This window comes from Lolium rigidum, chromosome 6, assembly GCF_022539505.1.
Source record: "Lolium rigidum isolate FL_2022 chromosome 6, APGP_CSIRO_Lrig_0.1, whole genome shotgun sequence".
NCBI lineage: Eukaryota > Viridiplantae > Streptophyta > Magnoliopsida > Poales > Poaceae > Lolium > Lolium rigidum.
Genome location: NC_061513.1, coordinates 116850731 through 116868720, shown reverse-complemented (window position 1 = coordinate 116868720; position 17990 = coordinate 116850731). Strand labels below are relative to the sequence as shown.

The window sequence follows — 17990 nt, the reverse complement described above, 5'->3', positions numbered from 1 at the left end:
ATCCAATTTAATCGGAGTCAAAAAACCCGACAAAGCAAATTAGGTTGGAGTTGCATTCTCTACCCGTCGTTATGTTGATTAGCAAGGTAGTGTCACAGCAAGGGTGAGCTACTTCAAATTTAAACGGGGAGAGGAAAACCTAGTCGGTGTTCCGAAATACTCCGCATATATGTTAGGTGAACATGTGGAACTATCAACGTGCGACATGATGCGAGATGCAAACATACATATGGATGACATATTCATGTTCCTCATATTTTTCTGATCAATTTTCATATAAAATACTTTGTATTTTGATTTACGGTTCAAAAGATATGATTTATGCAAGTTTATCACATTTTCTGAAATTTCTGGAAAAATAGAAGAAAGGGCAAAACGTTTTATACCGAAAGAAGAGCTAGCCATAGGGCTGACTGGATGCTGGCCGAGATAGATGATGCTGACTTGGCGCCGGGTGGACACTGAGATGGGACCATCTGTCTGGGGTACTCTACATCTACACTACTTAAAAAGAACGAAGATGTTGGGAGGAGCGTTTTTGCTCCCGAGCTCAGATGAGCTCGTTTTCTGGGCCACGCAAATCTATCGGGACATGTGCCACTTTTTTAGTTCTACAGGATATACGAAGCAAGTTACAAAGAAAAATACACCTTTGAGTGATCCCGACCATGCATGTGCATACACGAACTCCCCTCGCCTTCTTCTCTCATTTTCGCTTCATCGGCCGAGGCGCTAACTCTGGCTGAAAACACTGTCCCATCCGCCTACCGGCGTTGCTATTACAGTGATGCCGGAGAATTTGGATCTTGTTGTTTATTCCTAGTCTCGGCCTTGTTCAAAACAAAAGTCTCCGGCGGACGGACGGCTTGCCGACACCGATCCGTGTCTCCATTGAATTTGTTGGTTGATGGTGCGCTCCGTCGACAACGTGGTGCTCGGAATTGTTGACCCGGTTAGAGACGTGTGGCGGCAGGTTGTGTGTGAGCAGTATCCCTAATCCATGGCTGAAGCACAAGCAAGCTTCGGCTATGTGCTGCTGCATTTGTCGGTCGTGTCCTTCACTTGCAACTAAAGCTGGTCTTCGTCAACTTCGATCTAGTGTGGGCTGTATTTTCCTACTATAGCCACACGCGCGACCGTGCACGTGATCACCGATGCAGCGCCAGTATTGATTACGGCTGGCTCAATACCGTTAAAAGCAATAGCTAGAAGTGAATACGGAGCTGAACACTCCGCTGATTTGAAGTGTGCTAAACGTGATTGGTCTAGAGTTCGGGAGCATCTAAGCTCGAGATCAGAAACGAATTTCCGGGGAGGAGCGTTTTTGCTCCCGAGCTCAGATGAGCTCGTTTTCTGGGCCACGCAAATCTATCGGGACATGTGCCACTTTTTTAGTTCTACAGGATATACGAAGCAAGTTACAAAGAAAAATACACCTTTGAGTGATCCCACCAGTACAGGTATAACACGAACTCCCCTCGCTCTTCTTCTCTAATTTTTCGTCTACGACTGCGAGAGGCAGTCTAACTCGCCGGAAAACACGGCTCTATCCACGCTACCAAGGCAGTTGCTATACAGTGATGCCCGGAGAATTTGGATCTTGTTGTTTATTCCTAGTCTCCGGCCATTGTTCAAAACAAAAGTCTCCGGCGGACGGACTGGCTTGCCGGCATCGATCCGGTGTCTCCATTGAATTTGTTGGTTGATGGTGGCGCTCCGGCAGTAACGTTGGTGCTCGGAATTGTTGACCCGGTTAGAGACGTCGGCGGCGAGGTTGTGTGTGAACAGTATCCCTAATCCATGGCTGAAGCACAAGAAAGCTCGGCTACAGGCTACGGATTTGTCGTCGTGTCCTTCACTTCAGGCAAACTGGTCTCCGTCAACTTCGACTAGTGTGGGCTGTATTTTCCTACTATAGCCACACGCGCCGACTGTGCACGTGATCACAGTAGCAGCCGGTATTGATTACGGCTGGCTCAGTCACCGTTAAAAAACAGAGCTACGAAGTGAATACGGAGCTGAATACTCTGACAGATTTGAAGTGTGCTAAACGTGATTGGTCTAGAGTTCGGGAGCATCTAAGCTCGAGATCAGAAACGAATTTCCGGAAGATGTTCCTATTCTGCCAAGCATCACTACGACAAAGGTTTGGTCGTCGCTTCATCGAGCGTCGCTCGCGCACAAATGGGCCGAGCCCAACAAATCTCGCGCTACTATCCTTCGTCCGCCCGCGTCGTCAACGCCTCCCATCCTTTCCCTCCCTCTACACACCATAGATCCCTTCCTCGCCGCCACAGCCTGAATTCCGGACACATGCCCCAAAGGCCCAAACCATCATGATGGAGACGACGATGCCTCATCCCCCGCCGGCCTCATGAAGGGAGTCGGGAAGGGCGTGGAGATGCACGCTGCGGAGCTGGAGGAGGCCGTGTCGAGACCCTTCACTTGGCCGCGTCGTCCTCCACCGATTACTCCTACGTGGGTTCCGTGGCCGCCGCCTCCATGCGCCTCAAGCTCTACGATGAGACCGGATCCAGGGTCGTGAGCGACCACGATGCTGCGTTCGTCGCCGACCATGATGTTGCTGGAGTACAGGGAGCACCTGGTGTGCGAGACGTGGATCCAGATTGAGATGGCTACCGTGTCGAGGGCATCGCTCACGGCGGCGGCGCATCTCAGGTTCGTCGACCAGTACCTCGATTAAGCCCGCAGCGTTAGCTGGGGCAAGGACCACCTCCCGCCCGACCTGCGTGGTACAACTCCCATCCGAATCCTCCAGGTAAAAATAGTAGAATTCTTCTGAAACGGATTGAATTTCTCTTCAGCTTCCAAATACGGACCATATTGCAATCCAGAATCACGTTTTACCCCAATCAAACAATCATCTTTTTGTTGATGCAGCGGAGGAGATCAGCCAATTGCAGTTTGAATCGGACAAGGTTGCCGTCATCGGTGTGGCTGCAAAGTGGAGGATCTAAACTACGATGTACTGGTGCCACAGCGGTTGACATCCCCGACACCCGTTCGAGTTCCTGGGCATCACTACTTGCCATACCAAGCAGGAAAGTAAATCATCTCCTATAATTTCCTGCTATATTCTCAAGTCTTTTGTACACATGTTTCTACATGATACCCTATGGCCAACCGAATCAGTTTTTGTTTCTGACGTAGATGATTTTGATCTAATATCTTGTTTCTTCTGATTTGTTACACACCATAGGTATGAGGCCTAAATTCTAAATTCCACGCATCAATTTTCCTAATTTTCTCAAAATCATGTATAATAGAGTTTATAATCTTTTCTTGGTTAGATCTGGTAGTTCCTTATTCTTCCCACTTCTCAATTTCCAGCAAATATCTGAGGCTAACTTTTTTCCCCCTCTTACTGCAGATTAGTTCGAACAATGGGTTATATTGTTGTTTTTTCTGATAGTGCTCCTAAATGGATACTTCAAGATTGCTGCAGTTCCCAGCAACACTGGAGAAGGGCCTAGAGAAAATGATAGACTTAAAGAATAGATTAGGTGGCGTGATAACTCAGGTATTCTTTGATCTTATAAATTTTCACCTTATTAGTAAACTACGGTTGTTGTTGATTCAAACATGCATGACCATTCCTCACCCATTGTTTTTTTGCTGATGTTAAGCAGCCTTTTGAGAATTCAGGGGCCATCTGATACTTAAATTTCCTATGTTGTGTCCCTTTCAATATTTTTTCCTATAATTTTGACGGACATGTGAACTTTGGATCCTTCTTTCTTGTGGTGTGAAACACGAAATGTATATAGCAGGAGCTGAAATTGCATTAGACTCCACGCTAGCATTACCAAGAAACAAATACTAATAAGCCTTAAATTAGTCACTAAAATATATAAACTTGCCAAGAGACAGATACTAATAAATTTTAAAGTGCGGCTTTTATGGTTGGCGGTCATGAAGACACTAAAGTAGGCTTATATACACAAGGGAAATGCATTACAAGCTTTGCAGCAAAATAGTTCATCTATCTGAATTATTATTTGTTGTTCAGTACTACATGTTGCAGCAAAATAATGTTAGCTGGCAAACCTGTAGCTACAAACCCAGAATTGTTTAATTAAACCCCAATTGTCTAGGTGCATCAACTTGACTATTTGAACAGAGTGAGATGCTAAATGATAACTACCAGTACAAGTACCGGACATGGCTTGTTAGCTCTCATGCCTCACTAAAGACCTTCGACATTCATGAATTCTTAGTCACTAAACTGTGAGCCTATGCAACCTGAAGGTTTCATGGAACCAACTTCTCAGATGTGTTCTCTGTTCATGTTCAGTGCCACCGTTTATACCATTCCAATGATTTTTTTTTCTTGTTGCAAAAACTCCATTGCTCCTAATTCAGATAGAATTTGTTCATGTAGTTCCGTGCCCTTCCTAATCGTGGACTGATTCTAATGGATTTTATAGGTTCAGAGGTGGGTGGCCAAGCTCCGCCCACGGTACCAGCCCATGTGGCGGAGGGTTTGGATCCTGGACGTTGGACACCGTCCTCGCGACCACTTGTCGGGTGCTGCAGGCGCTGGGTGTCCAGCGCAGGTGCACCTCCCTGCTTCTTTTGTGATGATTCCGGTATGGGGCTGTTCTGCCTGAGTCCTATGTTCGAGCATTCCATTAGTGATGGATGTTGTGCATTTTGGAATTTTGGGCTTCTTCTTTAATATGGTTATAAGCAACATGATTTGTTGTTTTGCAGGTTGCATGTGGTCTCCTGCACAACGATGAACATCTGCTCAAGCAGGAGGTTTGGCACAACGGTGGAAGAGGCAGGAACGTGCGTCTGCGGGCTTGCCTGCTTGCCAGTGCCAAACCGTGTGGATGTCGCATTCCATGCAGGTGCCCTCGCTCCGGAATTGTGCTGCGCGATTGCCTTGTCACGAGCACAGCCGGGCCGCGTCGATTAGTTTGCATCCAAGAGAATGGCCGCTTGTCCAGTCTTCTTCGTCGCTTCCTGTACATCTCCATAAGGTAAACCATGACTACTCCGCCCTGCCTAAATGAGTCATGAAGTGACTATTAGTTCAATCATGGTTGCAACTGAATCTTTGCACCAGCCAGGAATAATGTATTCTAATTTAAAATGATCTATTTTTCTTTCACGATGTTTAGGTTTCCTGGACTTCATTGCCTACTGCATGCAAAACATTATCCCATGTCTTTGCTGAAATATTCAAACTTTGTATTTGTTTGACGTGTTCTAGAAGGTATTATTAATCCCCCTGAACATGTGTACTTTGTAGTGCTTACATCGAACGATTTGTATTTAGATGTGATCAGAAATAGGGATGGCCAATATTGATTTTCGGAAGGACTAGGTTTTGCAGGATTCATATAGTCTGATCACACAGACTAGCTAGAGCACCTTTAAAATTTTGTATGTAAATTCTAAACCGAATCTCTACTGAAGTTCAGTGAAAAACTATCTGCTCAATTGATTAACTGGTGACTTTATGCATGCGTATGAAACGTTACTAATATAAATAACAAATAGTCGACTTTGAGCCGCCTCATGTTATTTCATTTTATTTCCGCACACTTAGATGTAATATAGTTTTACTGGATCTAAATAAGAAAGTAATTGTTCTAATGAGGTAGAAACATTTTGCTATAGCAGCTGAAGCTGCATGAGCACATCAGCCAATCACCTGACATCATCAACTTACTCCACAAATACGTTCAGAAGTGGAAGCTGAGATGGTGTCCCGTGTGGCAGAGAAATAGGGAAAAATAAAGCAGGTTCAATGTGGCACGGGATTTACTTAAATGTGGTAAAATGTATCATAGCTTCTTAAATGTTGTAAAGTAGGGTCACAAGTAACTTCGTATGCGGGAAAGTCTATCATGTAAATTTGATCATCATGCAATATGTTGCCGGACTCAGAAATAAGATTGTGATTGTTTAAAGGATTTATTTTGGATTTCTATTGCTTTACAAACCGTAAGTAACAATATGATAGATTTAGTGCTGGTGTTTGTCTTTAAAAAAAAGCACCAACCTGAAAACATATAATCATATCTGTTTTGTTATGCTTTGTCCATGATTGAGTTAATATACTTGTAAAAAGACATGGGTGCATTCTTTATTGCAATTCGCTAGCAAATAAACTATCCTGCATATTTTGTCAAAACTAGCACATGTGATTAAGGTATATGCCTGTAAATTATGTGGGTACTTTACATGTAAAGTGCAATGTGTATGTAAGAGATGGCCAACCGGAAATCCACTTTAGCTACTAAAACTCATTTTAAAATGTCAAAAGTTTCTGGAAACAAAAATTGTGTGTATATCAAGATATTTTATGTTTGCACACAAAGTTTAAGAAAAAGAGTAAATGTTTTGTGGCTTGTGTAAATAAGATGTTTTTTATGCTCTAATATGGCTACTCACAAGAATTTTATTTTATCTTATTTACACACGCTAAAAAACTCTTCTTTTTTTGGTAAACTTTATGTGCAATGTTTAGATGTACACATGGATTTTTTTTCAGAATTTTCTAGATTTTGAAATGTGTTTTTTATGTTTTTCATAGTGGATGCTTCTACAAGTAGAAGAGACCACATCCGGTGACAAAATTCGTATTCACAAGAGGTGATAGGTACTCTCTTATTTAGTGTAAATAACTTAAATATTTATGCTCCGGTTGCGATGTATAGTGTACATATTTATTGCTACTTTTGCTAGGTGGAGCGAGATAATGCAAGTGTTGAGTATGGCCGCGGCGCCGAAGGTGGAGGTAGACTTGAGAGATAGAAGAATGTGTTAAAGGTGGCATAAACCTCTTCAAAGTTTCCCACGAGAACGAAGAATGTACTTATTTACCTCTCCCTGGTTGCTGCTGCCACATCTGTCTGTCTTCAAACCCAATACATCTATGCAAGTATTAGTTAACAGCATATTTGCGCATGGGTGCAGCGAGAGCGGAGGGCGAGCCATGGACGCGGTGGTGGAGATCTTGCCGAGACTGCACCTCTCGCCCTGGCTGCCATCGTCGACTTGCCATGGTCCAGCGCAGCCACAAGGGGCTCCTCCCTTATGGGGTTGTCATGATCCATTATATGCAACCATGGAGTGGCCCAGGTGGAGTAGAATTGGATTCTACATTTAGTGCTGCCAGGAATCTGAGGATTGGAGTATATCACCTTTTCTACTTCATGTAGACAAACAAACTAATTGGTAACTTCTTGAGCTTGTAGTATAAACAAATTGATTTGTTTTTGTTTCACAAGTGATAAATGAAAACATGGTTTAGTAACTTCTTACTCAAATTTTATTTGAGCAATACATTGTTCTTAAAAAGTTTTTTAAGTGTACACATAAACCATTCTGGCATTTATTGTATCATTTGAAGGGAAATCAAATCATATCGGGCAAGAATTGTGTTGCGGGCCCTATGCCCACTGCTTATAGTATTCCCTTCCATCCATATTATTTGATGCTAAAATGGATGTATCTACAACTAAAATATATCTAGATGCATCTATATTAGCATCAAGTAATATGATTAGAGGGAGTACCAATTTAGTGCAAAATTCATGCTTAATGGAGAAATTTATTTTAGTGTAGTTGTTCATGCTTAACCAGTTTCATACTTGGGAGGAGATACCCGATGACTTCTCATTGGAGACTCAAATCATATGTATATATATTTTTCGAAGCTGGCAAGGCATCTACTACATCATAAATGACCTAGCCCTTAAGTAGACGAGTTTGTGCTTAATATGAATTAGATGGAGTGCCAATTTAGTGCAAAATTCATGCTTAATGGAGAAATTTATTTCTGTGGAGTTGTTCATGCTTAATCAGTTTCATACTTGGGTGGAGATACCCGATGACTTCTCATTGGAGACTCAAATCATATGTACTCCCTCCGTCCCGGTTTACAGGTCTTGCACGTATCTCTAGGTTGCTAATTTCACCAACGTAACACAAGATATGTACAATAAAATATATATATCATTAGAAAGCACAGATCTTATACTTTCTAATGATATAATTTTTATAGTGTAAAATTTATATTATATTAGTTAAATTGATGATCTTGGGATACGCGTAGACCCTGTAAACCGATACGGAGGTAGTATATATATTTTTCGAAGCTGGCAAGGCATCTACTACATCGATAAATGACCTAGCCCTTAAGTAGATGAGTTTGTGCTTTGGATTATTTGATAGTGATTTAGCACTACAAGATTAGAACTGTGCTAAAGTTGTGAACCAGACTGACATGACTGAGGCTAAACATAACAAGCCTTACAAAGGTGGGCGAGTTAAAAAAATGGTGGGCGATATTTTGACTTATAACTGAGGTACTGACAAAGACTAAAAGCCGAAGTCGACGAGAAGAGAGAAACGACCATATGCGGTTTCTTGTGATGTTATATGAAAAAGTTGATTTTACATGGGACACGCCAAAAATCTTGCCCTGGGAATCACGTCTCATTTAATCACCTTCCCACAAATCACCTTCCCTCAAATCTCGCCCCATGAATTGACTCGATAGCCCAACACTTGCATTTTTAATAAAGCATCTCATTTAATAAACCTCTAAATTTTGTTCATCAAAGCGTCTCATATATAGTTTCATTCATCAAACCCCTAAATTTTGTTCATTAATTCAATGAGCAAATATTCAGTCAACAAATATTATTAAATCAACTTTCCCCAATAATATCTCGGCAAGCCGAAATTAAATCAACCCAGACATCACGCGATGGTAATTGAAACATTTCTCATAATCACCGCAGGCATCACGCTATGGTAATGGTAATTAAAACATTGCTCATAATTGCGAGAAGCAAGTCATATAAAGGGTACCCTCAACCATGGCTGGGGCTAGAGATCTCGTGTATCTGTAGTTTAACCTGCCCAGTTTTTAAACAAAATATCAAGGAACGTCACAAGGCGGATCATTAGAGAAGTTCAGTAAGTTCAGGTATGTAATCACACCTCTAATACAAGCTGATGCACCATCACCCTGTCCCCCTCTCGAGTCGGGCATGCTTTTTTTGTAATACTTTTGAAGAATTAGAGAATGTAAACTACGAGTAGTAGAGATACATAGATTTTGCAATGGTAAATACATATGTCCTTGGCAAAAATATTTGAATGGATTAAAATTACTTATACCCATGTGAGAAAGATCTTACATTATGTACAACTACAACTATCACACTGTGATCTATAGTATATGTGCATAGTACCGGGGGTGATAGTAATGATTGAGAAACATCTATGACTACTTTGGCATGAACAAATTGTGTTTAGATTAAATTTAAGTTGGCGGAACTAAGCAAACATCTGTTATTATATGTAATGTAGAATTTGAATTTTCATTAATTTGAATTTACTATCATTCTTTTAAATTTTCATATGTGACTTGTGAATTATATATGTGTATTGAGAAATAAAATTTGAAGAACCGTGGCAACTCGCACGGGCACTTGTACTAGTCGAAACAAATGTATAAAAATAGTGGGCTTAATCTGCCTCTTTGGTAGACGCTTTCATGAATCGCTTTTACCCCTCGCAGCCCAAATCGCTCGCCCAGACTCACGTACCAGATCATGCCCAGCCTTCTGCATTGGGCTACGAGATGAATTGGGCCTCATCGGGCCCATTAAGGCCCAAACATCTCTCGTCCCGTGCTCACGGAGCCGCTGTACTCTTCGTCGTTCCCAGGCTTCCGCTCGGCCCCGTTGCAAATGCTCATGACGGCGGCCGCGCGACGCCGGTAGCCGTGGCCGGACAACAGTGGTCCCATGCTCATGTTCTGGCCAGGTACCTCGCCACCTTCCCCGACGCGGCAGCTCCTCGCGACATCATCTTTGCGCGCGCGGATGTGATAGGTATTGGGTAATTAATTCATTTGACTTGTGACTATTAATCTTTATTTCGCTCTGATCTGGTTGGAGAGAGTTCCCGTAGTAGCATGTCTTATCCCTGCAGATGGGAGCAGAAATGCACAATTATTGGGTATAGTGTGGTTGAGCGTGGCAAGATGCGACATGTCATCGGTCTACCACATTATCTCAGGGTCACTCTTCGATGGTAACTTGTCAACAACTTGCCACAGATGTAACATCAATTAGCTTTTGATTTGAGCCTGATAGCTAGAGGCAGCTGCTAAACTTTTATCAGACTGATCTTGATGTTCAGGAGAAAAATACAGGGACTACATATATGATGGATTAGTGGTATTGTAGGATGCTACGAATTTTCACGCGACATTTATGGATACTTATTCTTATTTCCTTTGTTTGGCTTTGTATTTTGCACCTTCTTGGCGCGTTCTTCTCATATAAAACTGCCTTGTCTGAATATCTATGATCGTTTCAAAAAAAAAACTATGTTAATTTCTTCCATGCATCCAAACCAGAAACCACTGCTGCCCTTTGAGATCAGCAGTATGCTTTGCTGCCTGTTCGTGCTATCCTTCAGTGTTCAGTTATTGATGCAACCACTCGAAAGTGATTGGCATATTCTGCTGGACGGTAGGGACATTCTACCACTAATTGCGGCGCAAACTCCTACCAATCTCTCATTGTTTCAGCTCCCAAAAGAAAACTGTTGAGCATCTGTCTTTTTTCGGATCCAAATAGTCCAAAAGAGTGGTAGTACAAACCACACAATATCTGAACTCTGAAGGCAATGTAGAGGGTCCATTTTCCTTCTGATGTATACCTGTTGTCTTGGTTCTTCTCCTCGAAATAAAAGCTGCACAATATTCTGATGTTGCTTTCTAATAAGACAAACAGACAAACACCACATCCAAGACACCACTAGCTGAAGCCTACGAGTCTATCTTGATCTCAGAACTCTAGCAACTACTCGCCTCTGTTAGGGATTATATAAGGCTTTTTCACTCAAAAAAAAAAAGGCTTCCTAGAGATTTGATCCTAAATTTGACCATAAAATTAACTAACAAAATATAATTTATTAGCTTCTTTCAAATATGAATCCAATGGTATAATTTATGTAATATATAATTTATGTTCTGTATTTTCAGTTCATGGTCAAAGTTGAGCTCAAATTTCGAGGGGCTTATAAACCCAAACAGAGGGAGTAGCAGAAGAGCTATGGATATAAAAAAAAAGGTCAGAAAGTGATGCGTTATGACATGCATTAAAGAAAGACTGGACATAGCTGGCATATTACTATATTAGACCGCCACCACTTGGTATCTCGGTTATATTTCGTTTCATTGCTGCAACTTCGAAGGAGGTTCACAATGGATATAGTTGTTCCTGCAATCATAGGTGATATTGTCAGCAGATCTGTATCCTTTGCCATCAACAAATACTTGCAGCCTCCAGACGTAGAGACCAATCTGGAGCGGTTAAATCAATTGCTTCTAAGAGCTCATACCATCGTCGAGGAGGCTGAGGGGAGGCTAATTAACAACCGAGAGATGCTTAAACAGCTGGGGTTGTTAATAGAGGGGATGCACAAAGGCCACTATATGCTTGATAACTTGAAATGTCATGCCCTTCAAGAAGAGGGAGGGAATGAGCAGGAGGTGAGTTACTTCTCTGGATTATCTATGTTCAGTGCTGCAAAATGCCTTCGTTTGTCCAAGAACTATAGAAAAACAGTGCTGTTTGGTAGCAACAACATAGAAGACCTCCAAGGTATGATTGATAGCCTAGAAAATACCATAGCTGACTTGAAGGAGTTTGTTATTTTTGTGGGGAACTATCCTCCAATCCACCTCTAGCCTTTTTGCACAGATTTGGTTTTGGAAAAATGTCAGTTCAGTTGCCATATGGCATGTGAACAGTTGGTCCAACAAAAGTCAGGAAAAACACTCTAGTGGAGCATGCTTGCTGTGAGCCCGTGATGATAGTGTGAGCAAATCACTACTCTTCGATCTTGTTCTTCAGACAGAACAACCTAAAGGATGAAAAGCTGACAAGTATTGAGGACAATATCATGTCGAAGCACCAATACTGGGTCTCAGCCCTCACGAGGAAGGTTACTGATAATCATTGAGCTATCAGGGGATATTGACGGGGAAGCATTTCAAAGGTTCATTCTTCAGTAAGCTGCTTGGCAGAGGCTCTCTGGCTAGATTTTCCAGCATCCAGAAGCTTAGTGGTAGCTTTTCAAGATGCTTGCACTTGGAAGTGCAAATCCCGAACAACCAGGTAGCCACTGATTGCAGTGGAGCCTGGAGCGTCCTTTCTTTTCTTCATACATGATTGGTGGATTACCGATGGACAATTCCAGTGTCCAGTTCTGGTGCTTGGCTTGTGTTTGATGCACACCATAACAAACTCTTGGTGAGAGATCAATGATCATGGCTCTTGGGAGTAGAACTGAAGCCAAGGATCAGTTCTGGATTTCATATTTCTACTCCCAGGAGAGTCTTTCTAGCCAGGACCAAAGTCCCCAAGAGCCATGATCATTGTGCCAATGTGCATGTCAGGAGGCGCTGTGCTACCCTCTATGGCCTATATGGGAGATTTGAGGCTCTAGTTCTCGTGTGCCAAATTGCAAAGGTAGAAGAACCCAAGCACGCAGGCAGGACGAAGAGCGGTCTGCGAACTGCAGTTGATCTATGTCAATACGAGCTGCAGGTTATCTATGTTGTAATTGTCCCTGTGACTAGTGATTAATGGTTGTGATATACCGATATATGCTAGTATTCGAGCATTTGCTCGAAATATACTGTCATTGTGGTTTTGTTTTATGTCTCTCTGCACTACCTTTATCTTATGTATTCCGCCTCCTCGTTTGTGATCTGAGCATCAGGCGAAGAGGGCTGCATGCCTCCAGTTCGCCGGTACAACAGAGCCTTCTCTGACCTGGCCCAATTCAGAAGCTCGTACTGGACCGTAGCAAGACATAGTCAATACTGACCATGCAAAACTGCACAGTAAAATTCTTTGTAATATGGGCTACACACAAATGACAAGATCTGATAAATTTACAAATTTGAAAATATGCATACTCAGATCCACACTTGTCATCTTTGTGTAGATCAGAATATGAAGTATTTAAAATTGATGTTTTGTACTTTGTGGGATACATCATTGGCTACATCTGGATTTTTTTCAAAAAAAAAATCTTGTAGATGTGACTTTCGATTTTTTTTAAATAACAGTATCACTTGAGCTTGGGAGCCAAAAAAATCTTCACTCGCAAATTTAAGCTTCTATGAGCACAGTTGCCAAACTAAACCCTAGGGCCTTCCCCCAAAATAACTAGGCCCTAGATCAAATAGATGTACTTTTACTATACATCAAATAAAAAAACCCGAGCCACTCAAATGAACATAGGACCAGCTAGCAGTAATGTTAAGGGAAATTTTTTAGAACTTGGGTACATGGAACCCACTTAATTACCTTGCGGAACTCGTATTTCTAAGTTTTATAGACTTACCCCAAAAAAAATGCATCTACAAAATGAATAGAAGTATGTGCGTGTAAATTATAAAACTTGAATATGAAAATTGTGATGTGTACTAATCTCATAAAATGATTCAGGTTGCATACCAAGATTTATTGTAACATAAAACAATTTGTGATCTTGTGATATTTAGGCTGTTTGTAAAATTTCATAACGTGTTAGGGGAATTTCCAGTAAATTTGTAGAAACTTAAATTTTTTTTTTGCTAGGTGCTTAAAATTTTGCTTCTAGTATACTTCCTCCCGTTCAGTTTAAATATGAATTAAATGGTATAATTTTTATAGCATATATCTCATATTTTGTTTTAAAAAATTGGTAACCAAAACTTTTCTTACCATACTACATGAACCGGATACCTAGATTTATGATTCTCCCATAAATGTGTATAGCAGCGCCGCCGAAAACAAAAAGGCGTTGCGTCAGGATTACCATGCATCCTGTCATCCTCATCCAGAACCAGAAGCCACGCCGCCGCAAGGAAGTGACCGTGTATGTTGATTGACTCATGACTGCGACTCGTAATGCTACCTTCATCTCAGTTCATATATAGGACCTGCGTGTATCTTTAGGTTCTCAATTTAGCTAATATAATATCAATTGCACAACATAAAAGTTATATCATTAGAAAGTAAAACACGTGAGCTTTCTAATGATATAGCTTTCATAATATATATCTTATATTATTATTTTTAAATTTACGACCTAACAATACACGCAAGGTCTATAAATCAGGACGGAGAGAGTAATTAAAGCCGCATAGTTTTGATTGGTTTGAGCATCGCCATGATAATTGATGAGAAAAGATGCCAAGTTTCAACCACACCAGACAACGGGGCAAATTGCACTCGATCGCGTAATACATTGTGACAGCGAAGTCTGCCTTAATTAGGTGCATGCACCGGCCTAGATCAACTTGCTGCTAGCAAGATCACGGTGCTGCTGAAGTGCAGGGATAGCCTTGGGAAATTCTCGCCGGCAAAATCGGCAGCGCCCACACCCCTGCCGCCGATGTGATGTGTAATTAAAAGTACGTGCAGTGCATAGCCGCCGTCGGGATGGCGAAATCGGCGCTCCTTCCATGACGCTGCTGAAGTCAGAGCTCATGAACATGCTTGTGATTGTGATGTAGTAGATGTAGATGTGTGTAGCCACATAACCTGGCGCCTGCGGCGCGGAGAAGCCATCATATATCACAAAATCCTGGAACGATATTAGTCCAAGCAGCAAAGACCAGAGCAACTGTGAGCTGCAGTTCAATCCAACATTGCACAGTTCCAAGTTCCAACCCCCTGAGAAAACAGAGGAGATCGGCTCTGGGCTGTGACCATGGAGATGTTCCTGCCTGCGATCATGAGCGACCTTCTCGGCAGGTCCGTGTCTTTCGTGGTCCAGCGGTACCGGCAGCAGAGCAGCGTGGACGACAGCGTCCGGCAGCTGCAGCTGTCGCTGCTCCGCGTGAGCGTCACCGTCGAGGAGGCAGAGGGGCGGCGCATCACGAACCAGGCGATGCTACGACAGCTCGACTTGCTGAGAGAAGCCATGTACAGAGGGTACTACATGCTCGACGCCCTCACGTACGGCCGTAGCCACGGAGCCGACGCGCCGCCGCCGTGCCGCCTCTTGTCCAGGATCAACTCTGCCAAGCGCCTCTGCTACCTCGCCGGAGGCAACGATGGAGGCGTCGCGGAGCTTGGGCGCATGGTCGACAGGCTCGGGAGCATGATCACCGACATGAAGGAATTCGTCGTCTTCCTCAGCGGCTACCCTCGCGTCTGCCGCCAGCAGCCACGCAGCGCGCACCTGCTTCTGGAGAAGTTCATGTTCGGCCGGCAGAGGGAAATGGAGCAGGTCATCAGCTTTCTGCTGCGACCAGAGACCAACGGAGTGGGCGTGCTCCCGGTAGTTGGTCCGGCGAGGATCGGGAAGAGCACCCTCGTCGAGCACGTCTGCCACGACGAGAGGGTGCGCAGCCACTTCTCCTCGATTCTTCGCATGAATGGCGACGATCTCGAGGTCGACGAGAAGCTGAATGATCCGGGAGACCATGGCCTGATCATCAAACACCCGGGTGAACATAATACGTCGCGTAAAAAAAGTTCGCTCGTGATCCTCGAACTTGCCGAGGACGAGGTCCCGGACGAGGGGAGGTGGCGGAGGCTCTGCTCTTCGGCATTCTGCAATGGGATCGGAAGCAAGATCATAGTGACGAGCAGGTCGGAGGCGGCGGAGAGGCTGGGGACGGAGCACGCGCTGAGGCTGAAGTGTCTGAACCAAGAAGCGTACTGGCACTACTTCAAGACGCTGGCTTTCGGCAGCACGAACCCGGAGGACCACCCGAAGCTGGTGTCCATCGCCATGGACATCTGCGCGGAGGAAAAGGGGTCGTTCATCGGCGCCAACATTGCCTGCAGCCTGCTCAGGGCCAACCTGGACGCCCGGTTCTGGCTGAGCATCCTGCAGAACATGAGGGAGTACACGGAGAAGCACCGCCACCTGTTCGGCAAGCACCCGCACGACCTCCTGCAGAAGAACCGCCATGTCTACCTGTGGAGGCTGGCCCAGACCTCCAAGTTGTTCGTCTCGTACGGCTGCTACCAGGCCTGCCCTTCCCAGAAGGATGTTCCCAGGATAACGTTGCAGGAGGTCCTGTCCGGGAGGCCGGCGCCTCGTGGGAGGTTCGAGGCTCTGGCGTGGCGATCGCAGATACCCCCTTGCTACAGCTACCTGATGAGCTGCTCGGTGCAGACGCCCGTGCCTCATGTTCATGTGCTGGCTAGGAAGAACCGATCCCGGCTGGCCTGAATTTGTAGATCTTGTTGCTGTTACTCTGTTAGTTCATGTAGATCCATCATGTAGGGTCGATCAAGGTGGGGATTTGCATTACATGTGGTGTAGTAGGCATGTTCCTTTTTTACTCGAAAGGAGTCAACTTCAGCATTGTATATCATGGCTTTGCATCCTGCGTATGCTCACTCCAGGGAAAACTTCAGATGCAGGTATCCTTGATCGTAAGATGGCGTCCATTTCGGCGTGTTCTTTCTCGTAATTATATTTAGAGCAGCACCTAGATGGAGGTGATAAGAGATCGAGCGGCATGCATCTACCTTGCCGACGTGACAAGTCTCGGTGGCTTGGTGCAGCAGGAAGTCGGTGTCAGAAATGACACGATGGACTCGAACAGAGTGGTGCCGTTTGTCGAGGGTTCTCCTCGGCAATGCCCTCCGATAGGGACTTAGGGTTGATGGAATCCTGTAAGCTGACACGAGACATCGGTTCACAGACAAGCGGGAGAGCGATTTACCTAGGTTCGGGGCCCTCGATGAGGTAAAAGTGTAAAACCCTTACGTCCTGCTATTATCACCAGAATTTAGCCAGAGCAAGACATGGGCCGTAATTGAGATGGGCTTGGAGGATATACACGTGGAGTATCTTTGAAGCGGCCTTGCACGAGAGTTTGGGCTAGATGGCCCGTGTATCTGTACATTATAGTAGATCGCATTTAGAATTAAGAGATAGAGTTTAGCTCGTACACGGTTAGGTGTATTTCCAAAGATAGAAAGTCTACGGACTATAAATATGTATCTAGGGTTATTGAGAAAGGAGGACAATCACGTTCACAACAAACACAATCTAGGCGCATCACCACCCCTTGTTTCGAGGGTTTCTCCCGGGTAAGCATCATGCTTGCGATCTAGGCAGTATAGGTTTATTCGTTATCTGGTGTTACTCGTACTGAAGCCTTGTTGATGGCGAGTAACACTACTTATCGTAGATGTTTTGGGGCTTGCATCTGATATGCTTGCTTAGCTATGCCGCCCCTCGATGTCTAGCCGTCCTTACACCTATCTTAGGTGTAAGGGCGGCATCTTGCTTCATCTTTATTTAGTAGATTCGATCTGTTATAGTTGCTCCTTGTTCTTCAAAGATTAGTTTAATATCCGTATGGTTAGGCTTTGAAAACGGGTTGAACGATCCGGTAGTGCGCTAGGTATGGCTTACCGATCCTAGAAGGGATGTTCCGGGAATCGACTCAATGTTGGTTTTTAGGCCTCGTTTAGGGTTAGTTTTCCATCATCTTTCGTATCTGCTAGGCTCAATTACGTGTAGGATGTTCCGGTTATACGGTGAAAACCCTAAACTGTCGTAGATCGATTTAGCTTAATATTAATGAAGCAGGACACCCATGTCATTGCAAGATCTAACATGAACCATGGGTCAATCGGCTCTTTGAGCCGATGAGCAGGATAACCTGAGAGCCGATCGAGGCTCATTTAATGTTTACGTGTCTACCATGCAGGAAACTAATCGAAGCGATCCAACACCTCCCCGACCAGGTATAGGTCGGTGGCACGCCCTTGCGATCGTCAGGACGTGTGCCAGAGCATTGCGGGCCGTTGACCGAGGGACCAGGGCCCACCAGCCGTCCTGGGAGCCTCCCGGCTCTTCGTGTTGCTCGTCGCTACTCGCCGGTGGGTTTTGGCAGGCAACACATTCTGGCACGCCCGGTGGGACAATCTGCAACAACCACGTCAACATCTCGGCAC

General features: G+C 44.1%; 2 protein-coding genes across 13 annotated transcripts; both read left to right on the top strand.

Annotated features, from left to right (window-relative positions):
• The first annotated feature begins 2194 nt into the window (after positions 1-2194).
• Positions 2195-7291, top strand: LOC124667410. Of its 12 annotated transcripts, XR_006991268.1 has the most exons (9): positions 2195-2779; positions 2902-3541; positions 4449-4610; positions 4735-5006; positions 5148-5242; positions 5653-5774; positions 6569-6634; positions 6721-6846; positions 6952-7291. XR_006991268.1 is itself a non-coding variant. In XM_047204695.1 (5 exons), the coding sequence occupies exons 2-5, from the start codon at positions 3443-3445 to the stop codon at positions 5227-5229; spliced, it is 615 nt and encodes a 204-aa protein (XP_047060651.1). In that variant the 5' UTR covers positions 2195-2779; positions 2902-3442; the 3' UTR covers positions 5230-6560. The 12 variants fall into 12 exon arrangements, 1 of the variants encoding a protein (XP_047060651.1); XR_006991266.1 differs by having other exon boundaries at positions 4449-4577; positions 5148-5774; XR_006991265.1 differs by lacking the exon at positions 5148-5242.
• A 7214-nt stretch (positions 7292-14505) lies between these two features.
• On the top strand, positions 14506-16388 carry LOC124665349 (putative disease resistance RPP13-like protein 1). The gene has a single exon (XM_047202761.1). It carries the CDS (start codon positions 14773-14775, stop codon positions 16246-16248), a length of 1476 nt encoding a protein of 491 aa, XP_047058717.1. The 5' UTR covers positions 14506-14772; the 3' UTR covers positions 16249-16388.
• The last annotated feature ends 1602 nt before the right edge of the window (positions 16389-17990 follow it).

What these genes read in the sequence shown, in the direction of transcription:
- LOC124667410 (XM_047204695.1), top strand. Translation starts at nt 3,443, where the DNA reads ATGGATACTTCAAGATTGCTGCAGTTCCCAGCAACACTGGAGAAGGGC. An exon ending in TAGGTGGCGTGATAACTCAG is followed by an intron (nt 3,542 to 4,448) that starts GTATTCTTTGAT and finishes TGGATTTTATAG; the next exon opens with GTTCAGAGGTGGGTGGCCAA. An exon ending in TTCCTGTACATCTCCATAAG is followed by an intron (nt 5,007 to 5,147) that starts GTAAACCATGAC and finishes CACGATGTTTAG; the next exon opens with GTTTCCTGGACTTCATTGCC.
- LOC124665349 (XM_047202761.1), top strand. Translation starts at nt 14,773, where the DNA reads ATGGAGATGTTCCTGCCTGCGATCATGAGCGACCTTCTCGGCAGGTCC.